The sequence below is a fragment of the Glycine soja genome, chromosome 18, assembly GCF_004193775.1.
Source record: "Glycine soja cultivar W05 chromosome 18, ASM419377v2, whole genome shotgun sequence".
Classification (NCBI taxonomy): Eukaryota; Viridiplantae; Streptophyta; class Magnoliopsida; order Fabales; family Fabaceae; genus Glycine; species Glycine soja.
In genome coordinates, this window is record NC_041019.1 from 52,270,509 (window position 1) to 52,279,420 (window position 8,912).

Below are 8,912 nucleotides of genomic sequence, written 5' to 3' on the forward strand. Positions count from 1 at the left end.
TTATTAGTATATATTTTGTATTTTAAATTCTCATATAATATAATAATAATGTAAATTATATTAAGATAATTAATATTAAAAAAGGATACTTTAATAATTTTTATATTATTTTGCTTTTGTGCTGTCCATTGTTAATTAAATAATACACATTATGATAAATTGTCCTTTAATTTAAATATTTTGTCCGGTACTGTTTTCTTTGTCTTGTAAAATCAAAAGATATTTGATTTTTTTAAGTGATCAGTATCACGTAAGCAATAACTTAACTGACTATGTAAACATCCTTGAAATAAACGAGAGAACAAATTTTGAAGTTCTTTTAATTAGCAAGAATGAAGTAATCATGTTTTATGTTGAACTTGTTGTTTTGGTATTTTTACACATTCGTTCCGCTGCTGTTATTTTAGGGGATGATTTGGTATGGCGAATTACAATATTAAACAAACATTTGGACCTTTACCTCATGTTATATATATGGAATAAAAAATATATATACATTATGTGTGCTTATGTTCTCAATGAAGATTAATCAATATTTTCAATAGAGACAATTTTGTAGTATAGTATGTTACCAAAAAAATATAATTAGGTAATATATTATAATTTAATTAATCAATCCACAACGACAGTCTAGGCCGAATTTCATTCAATTCAAGGGACGAAACATTCCACTTCAACAAGTTTTGCAGATTTAGTTGGAGTTAAAAAGTATAACTTAATTTATTGTTTTTAAAAAAATTGCGCCAGCGGGCTAGTGTGGCCTATTGCAAGCAAGTTCTTATTGGTCAAACAGAATTCATTCAATGGAGGACGAAATCCATTTCCAAATTCAGATGATTATACTTCTTTGACCTTTTTTGTTCATCTAACGTGAATAGGAGTAAAAGTTATCTATATTGTTGATGAGAGAATCAACGGTTAATTAATATTTCAATATATCTATGATTTGCCATGCATACATGCATGTAATATCAATGGTTGATTTTCTCATCCACAACAAATATTATTTACTTTGGTGAAGCTGCTCAAAATCTTGCTTAAAGAATGTGAAAACTGTCTTTCTGTCTTTACTGTTTAGCACATTTAACAACTATGATTCACACTGATGCAAGTTAATATCTTTTTCGTACAATCATGTACTATCTGTCTTCATTCTACTAAAGATATAGTTTAAGATTGTGGGATGGAAAGCAACACTGTTAGGATGCGATTGTAAAACCAAGTTGAGGTTTCTAGACATCTCGGTTCCTCATTGATTTATCTACATAAAGAACATCTTCAATCCATGCAACAATGTTGAATGCTAGGCCTTCCAAAACTCTTGAATAACTCTCTAGTACTGCTTTCCCCACATCCTGCAAAACATAATCATCATCATTCTTAGTCCATGATCCCAAATTCAAACATATTTACTTTACATTAAATAGATGATATTCATATAATAGTGTCCTAAAATGTTCTTCATTTGGTTAAGGGGAAAAAATGATTATGTCATGGCCTTATACTATTTCTCAATGCTGCACAAATGACACAACTTCATAGATTGGTAAACTTACCCGGTTGTATTGGATCTTGCATGTGTCCAAAGAAGTTTGTGAAAGTTCAGGATATCTTTGCTTCAGGCAAAGCAATAAGGACTCAGCTCTCTCGGCTAAGGTGTAGTTTTTGTCCTTACAGTCTGTGTCTTCAATGAGATCTTTTACTTTGCTCCATGATGACTTTGAATGGCTCAGACAAGCTTTGCGTCTCCACGTGTACATGGACGATTCAACCCTGTCTGCTAGCTCAAGTGCTTCATGTTCAGAACTTATTTTGAGACAGTCAAGAAGTTGTTCAGGTGAGAACTTGTCTGCGGTATGCATGTAGTGGTAAATTGAGTCCCCTACACTTGATCTTCCACTCTGAAGAAATTCATGTTTGAAAAGAGTAAAAGAAGTAACATTAGAGTCTAGTCATTTTCATAAAAATGAAGCGAATGCATATACTATAGTAACATTAACTTGGTCAATCATTGGATTTTAATGATTAATTTCAAGGGAATAGGCATAAGATTAATAGATCTAATCGGATTTGCCTGCTATTTGTACCTTAATTGAAACTATATCATCTCGTTTTCTACAAGACTCAGCTGCTATTATTGGCTTCCATAAAAGGCTTATGAAATTTGATGAAAAATTCCAAGACATTTGCTTTATGGGGTCACATTTAAAGGAATCCTCAATCACTTGGCAATAGAATTTCAGCTGGAAAAACAAGATGCAGACTTGTTAGAAAAGTAGTTATTTGGAGATTTAGTTACTACCTAGTTGGAGATTAGTTACTACTACCTCTATTTCAAATTGATTGATCCTTAAGGTTTTCTCACATAGATTAAGAAAAAATAATTACTCCTAGACAATAGTATTTATTAAGGATCAATTTTATTATAAATATCCTTGCTTTCTTTCTTAATTTCTATAAATACATAACTAAATATTTCAACACATCAATGTTTAGGGGACAGCATTGGAATTTGGAATAGAAGTTTTAATATTTTATTGAAAATCAATTAACATGATTTTTTTTAATGCTAAAACATCAATCAATTTGGAAATGAGGGACTGTCTGCTTAACTAGTTATAATTTGATTGATGCCTATATATGATTTGATGTAATTACCTTTACTCATTCAAGCAATTTTATTTTTCTCTTATCTATCTATAGTCAACCATGTTTCATAACAAGACTCATTCTGAGATTTCAACAGAGTTTCAGACTGGGACTTTTAGAAACAGAAATTATTATGTTTAACACTAGGGATCACCAATGAGAACTAACCTTGGGAAGATTATCTATATATGTTTCTGGGATATCTATTTCTGCAAGAACATTGCTGTTTATTGCCATGGCAGCCTTATGAATTTGATTAGCACAATCCCTTTTCTCTATCAGGTGCTTTCTTGACTTGTCAGAGAGGCCACCAGGAAGAACACAAGGAACTGGCAGCCACCATTTGTCATCTTTCCTTGGAACATTTTTTCGGAATGAGGCCCCGCGTAATCGACTCGAATTCCCTGGTATGTTCTCTGCATACCAAAATTCAGTGTCCTTGAAAGTATCTAATATTTCCTGAAAACAATATTATGTTAACAGTTTTAGTCACAAGAAGTCTTGATGAAAACTGAGATGTTACAAGCAAGAAGCAATTGAGATTTGTCTTACTATGAGCATTGTGTCAAGCTTCTGCAGTGCAGGGAGGTTGACATAGATGTCTGATCTTGGCCTGCTTTTCATCATCTGAAAAAGAGCATCAGATCATGTTACTTACATTTAGAGATGCCAAACAAGTTGTATTTAAGTTATAATTATGATCATTCAGCAAAACTCACCTCCACAATTGTGCCATCTTCTAAATATTGTGCAGTTGGAGCAAATTCTTGTATGTAGTCACACACTGATAAAAGAACCTTCATTTCTCTCTTCCACATAGCCTTCTTTTCAGGCTTTAGTGGTTCCAACTTTAAACTTTGTCCAAATACTGTTGCTGCAGAATTCCCAAATCAAGCACATTCAAGGAAAATAATTTTGACAAACAAATATGAGAAATGCTCACGACTAATACACTCTATAACGCATTCTTTTCAATGTACTATTATTTTTTTGAAATTTATTGGGACTCATGAAATGATGTAGGTCTAATTTCCTTTTTAATGAGTCTATCATAATTTTGTGATTTCTGACAAGGTTTAGCCAAAAATAAAGTGTCTTATCAGACTATGCTATTGAGTATTGATACAGTTAAATTACCATAGAGATTGGTAATGGCATTTGAGATTGTAACTGCAGTGCAAACACCTTTCCCACTTCCAGACATGTCTTCTCCCAGCAGAAGCTTTGCAAATCTTTCCTTCATTAATTCAAGCTCGGCTATAATGTGGACAAAATTAAGTCAACCACTACTGAAATTTGTAATCATTCAAACTTCAAAGTGTCCTAAAACTTCACAAATAACCACACAAACTATGCAAAGTGCAAACCAACCTGAATCAACACAGCCATCAAGTTTATCATCCTTTGAATGCTCACGCAGCTTCATTCCTAGCTTTGAAAGAACATCCTGTTTAGCCCTCCACCGAGAAGGTGAAGGTTCACTGGCATAGCTGCTCTCGTCTACAGTCTCAGACTCTGAGCTTGTCCATGTTGGGCAATATGCAAAAGAATCTCTACTCATTGGGGAAAAAGCAGGAGTATTGGAAGGTGAAGAAGGGTGATACCCCACATCAGAATTTTCATCAAAGTTGGATGATTTGTCCATCTTAGCTCAAGAATATGTGATTTAACTTCTTCAACACCTGCACATAAACATGAAGGTCAAGTCACAAGTTGAGCTTGTGTTTGTGGCCTCTAAATTTCAATACTTCATGATCACTTTGAGACATACTATATAGAATGTAAAAGCATCACATAGATAGAACTTAGCTTAAAGCATACAAATCTTCATTCAAATCAAACATAGATATAGAAAACAAAAAGGAGAAAAAAAAAAGTGAGATCAAAAGAAAAAGCAGAATTTGAATGTTAAATTGTCTTGTCCCAAAAAAGCTCCCTAAGAATGCTTCTTCTGTTGAGACTCAAAATGGTTCAGTGAAGAACGCAGCAAAGGGTTGTGAACGGAACAAAAAAAAAAGGCAATGTTGGACAAATTTCGGAGGTTGAAGCTAACTGAAATTTAAAACTTCAAAGATAACGGTTGGCCAAAAAGGAAGAAGGGTCCCCCAGCATTCTTTTTCTATGGAACCTTTTAATGTGCCAGATTTGAATTTGAAGTTTGAACTCCTATAACTAGTTAGTTAGCATGGTTTGAAACAGTTCCCTCCCAAGCCTTTGTACCTTTACCTTCTTCCCTGAACACTTTCCATGCAAAAAGCAAAATTATTGGCCTCCTTCTACTGTAATAATAAATTAATCATTGAACTGTCCAACTAAAAAAGACACACCAAGTTGTAGAAATTGCTAAATTCTTGGGTAGATTCGGAGGACAAATGCAGGAACTGTACTAGTTGAAAATGAAGCTAAGATAAGAATATATATATATATATATATATATATATATATATATATATATATATATATATATATATGTTAATTAAATACAAGACTTTTGCTTCAGGTGTCAGTGCATAAAATTTAAAATTATAAAAATAAAAAAAAGTTACACATATGATAATTGTGTAATTTTCTTTTTATAATTGTATTTAAATAAAGTTAGATGAAAGTAAGAAAGGAGTTATAAAAAAACTATACAAAATGCGTAAAATATTAGAAAATGTTAGAAAAAGTCGTTTGCTTATACTTTTGCATAATTATATCTTTTTTTTTTGTTACATTTGTATAATTGTATTTAAGTAAACTTAGAAGAAAGTAAGAAATAAATAGTAATATAAAATTATACAAAATGTAAGAAAATAGAAAGTTGTTTGCATACACTTCTGTATAGTTGTATTTAAACAAACTCAGATGAAGTTAAGAAAGAAATAATACAAAATTATACAAAATGCCAAAAATATTAGACAATGGAGAAAGTCGTTTGCATGTACTTTTTTTGAATTTGAAAATATTAGAAAAAGGAAAGTCGTTTGCATGCATCTGATCACGAAGATAGCCGCCGGCAAAAGTACATAACCCCTACTTTAGACTGAAATTAGTAAGTAATTATTATGATATTTGATTAGTTTCTTTATTACGAATTTTAATAATACATTAAATTAGTTCATGAAATTACTTAACTGAATTTCTGAAATTATAAAAATACCATTTTAATTTCTAATATTATTAAACGATAAATATTTTATTTCTTGACATTAATAATTATAGTTATTTTAGTTCTTAAAATTATAAAATAAAGATTAAAATCACCTACATAACTACATTTGATAATTTCATAAATTAAGATGACATTTAGAAACAAAACTAATCGGTGCTGCGTAATTTCAAAAACCCATTTGTTACATTTCACAATTTTTTATTGCATTTCCAAGGGTACTTCCAATTTTCTATATGAAATGTGTAAAAAGAAACATGTAAGCAAAGTGTAAGTTGGACATCTGTATTAAACACACCTCATTCATGTATGAGGTATGTGGAAAAATTACATATGTAAAAATAGGACGGACCAATTATAACCAAATGATTGAAAATAAAATACAATCTGAAAATATGTATAGCAAGTTACAGAATTTATACATGATTTCCAGCACATTGTCAACGTTTCAGGAGATGAAGACAACATCATAATCATTTCAGTACCTTCACTGTTTTTTTTTTTTGTTGGAAGGCCCTGCTGAAATATATAAAATACTACTAGTGCGTGCATGCGTCGAACGGCTCTAGAGTTTTATTTTATATATGATTAATAACTTTACATATAACATCAAAGTGTAATAGAAAATTTAAATCATCAAGGTAAAAGTAAATCTTTAATAATTTACATTAGTGATAAGATAATAAATAAAAAATAATTACTGTTTAGTCTAAATTTTTTTATTTTAGACATTAATTTTAGTCATATAGAAATTTATATAAAATATAATCATATTAAAATTATTTTTATAACAATGAACTAAAGAAATTAAATTTCACGCTTAATAATTTAGATGATAATGTTGTTTCAAATAAATTATTCATCTCATGAGTTAAAGTATAATTTTTCTACTTGTTTTCATTAAAATTATATCCATTCCTTTGACTTTTACTTTAATTTTTATTTGATATATCAATAAATTTTCATATAAATATCAATATATATAAAATAAAATTTAAATTTTCACAGAAAAAATAAAATCTTCAATAGTTTGCATAATTTAAAAGATAATAAATAACAAATAAATAATAATTTCCTTAAAAATTGATTTTAAATATTAATTTATTCATATTTTCTTTGTTAGATAAATAAAATATTTAATAAATTAATCGATCAGAAAATAATAAATAAGTAAAATTATATTTATATTAAATTATTATAAAAAAGAATTAAAATAAATATAAAAACAATATCATCCCTTTCCAATGATATAAACCAAAAATACCTAAACTTGACTGTGAAAATCATTTTAAAATAATGGCATGACCCAAAAATATTTCAAATTCAATCCGGTATGATACGACACACGCATGTTATATTGCTAATGACAAATACCCAATACTTTTTCTCTTATATTTTGTCATATACTTAAAATATATATGTTGTACTTTTAAATTTCAAATTTAATACATCTCACAACCAACGAAAAGTACAAATTTAGTATGCAGTAAGGACCTAACCTCAAATCCTCTTGAGAAACACAGCACTTGACACCCAACTAAATCAAAGAATAAGATGGACCATAAATGAGACCCAAGTCAAATGACTTCCTAACCTGCAATGAAAAGCAATAAACAATGGTGAAAAAGTTAAAATGAGATAAAAACATAATCATGTGAGGCGAATAACCAACTATATAACCTGATATTCTCATTTATACATACAAACCCCATGCCATGCTCACACATAATGATGAGTAGTAGACAGGTGTGCATATGGAATTCTGAGTGAGCATTGCCAGAGTAGTAAATAATAAACATGCTTGACTATCTTTCATTTATGTAGGAAGTATTTTCCCCTAACAAATTGAATAATTGCTTACTTTGATGAATATTATTTTCCTTTGATCGTCTTAACCATTATGAGAAGCAACCATTGTTGTAATACAATATATCAATTCGAGCAAAAGTTAATGACTAAAACAAAACTACAATACTAATAGAATAGAGAGTAAAAGCTAACCACACCAAAATTTATCAAGGCATGAAGTAACACTAACAACATCATGCCATATGTTTAAGCATTTGCTACTCTTTTCATGCTCGACATCTTCACAAATGTGGAAAGATAAAGAGTCTCAATTGATTGAAAAGCCTTTTCACATTGCTTGAATGAACAATCTATAAAAATACTAGCTTTTAAGAGAGGGTTCCCCAAATGCTTGGGTGCTTAGCAATTGGTATTAGAGTTGGTTGTTGTCTTAAAAAGGTTTACCTACAAAAAGGTTCTAATCATGGAGAGTTCTCGCCACCGAGAAAGTAGAGTTAAGTGTTTCAGAATGTGATCTACCAAGATATCAACTCATAAAGGCAATACTATGATAGAGACTTGGATATTATGGAGTGCCTGAGTGCCACATTGAATAGTATGAGATGCTCGGTGAAGTGTATTTAACTAAACATATCCTTCTCAATATAAACAAAAAAATTATATATCAAAACAAAATTACTACCCTCAAAATCAAAGACAATACAAATTCATAAGAATTTTATCCACCTTCTTGATTTAATGTTTCAGATATAAAGCAATTATGAAAAAAGAGAACCAAAAGTGTGAAAATGGAGAAAATAAAACATACATAGGAAGCCATAACACTTTTCAAAATTTAGAATTTTATAATTAATTAATTAATACTTTCATTTATAGATAAGATGATGAAAGTGGAGAAATATTACAGTTTAAATTTTGAAAATTTAAAAAGTGGAATGTGCAAAGAAACCATAATACCATGCAAAAGAAGTCATAATATTTTCCAATGTTGTAAATAATACTTTAATTTATAGATAAGAGTGTTAAAGTGGAGAGAGATGTCCGTTTGAATGTTAAAGAATGGAGCACAAGAAGAAGTCATAACACTTTTAAAATTTTAGGATTTTGTAATCAATTAATACTTTCATTTACAAAAAAGAGAATACACATGGAAAAAGATTACCGTTTGAATTTTAAATTTCAAAAGATGGAGTGTACAAAAGAAGTCATAATATTTTTTAAATTTTAGAATTTTACAATTAATACTTTCATTTACATACAAGGACATGAAAGTAGAGAGAGAATACAATTTTAATTTTGAATG

General features: G+C 29.6%; 1 protein-coding gene across 5 annotated transcripts; it reads right to left on the bottom strand.

The window, feature by feature from the left end:
- Positions 1-982: 982 nt before the first annotated feature.
- LOC114395997 (rop guanine nucleotide exchange factor 3-like) lies at positions 983-7,412 on the bottom strand. 5 transcript variants are annotated; one of them, XM_028357881.1, is made up of 9 exons: positions 7,300-7,412; positions 4,021-4,331; positions 3,787-3,906; positions 3,369-3,523; positions 3,202-3,276; positions 2,818-3,108; positions 2,088-2,243; positions 1,557-1,901; positions 983-1,355 (listed from the first exon to the last, which is right to left on the bottom strand). In XM_028357881.1, exons 2-9 carry the CDS (start codon positions 4,292-4,294, stop codon positions 1,233-1,235), a joined length of 1,539 nt encoding a protein of 512 aa, XP_028213682.1. In that variant the 5' UTR covers positions 4,295-4,331; positions 7,300-7,412; the 3' UTR covers positions 983-1,232. The 5 variants fall into 5 exon arrangements, with proteins under 5 accessions (XP_028213682.1, XP_028213681.1, XP_028213683.1 ...); XM_028357880.1 differs by lacking the exon at positions 7,300-7,412 and adding an exon at positions 4,421-4,757; XM_028357882.1 differs by lacking the exon at positions 7,300-7,412 and having other exon boundaries at positions 3,369-3,517; positions 4,021-4,761.
- Positions 7,413-8,912: the final 1,500 nt, after the last annotated feature.

What these genes read in the sequence shown, in the direction of transcription:
- LOC114395997 (XM_028357881.1), bottom strand. Translation starts at nt 4,294, where the DNA reads ATGGACAAATCATCCAACTTTGATGAAAATTCTGATGTGGGGTATCAC. An exon ending in AGCTTGACACAATGCTCATA is followed by an intron (nt 3,109 to 3,201) that starts GTAAGACAAATC and finishes TATTGTTTTCAG; the next exon opens with GAAATATTAGATACTTTCAA. An exon ending in ATATAGATAATCTTCCCAAG is followed by an intron (nt 2,244 to 2,817) that starts GTTAGTTCTCAT and finishes TTGTTTTTCCAG; the next exon opens with CTGAAATTCTATTGCCAAGT.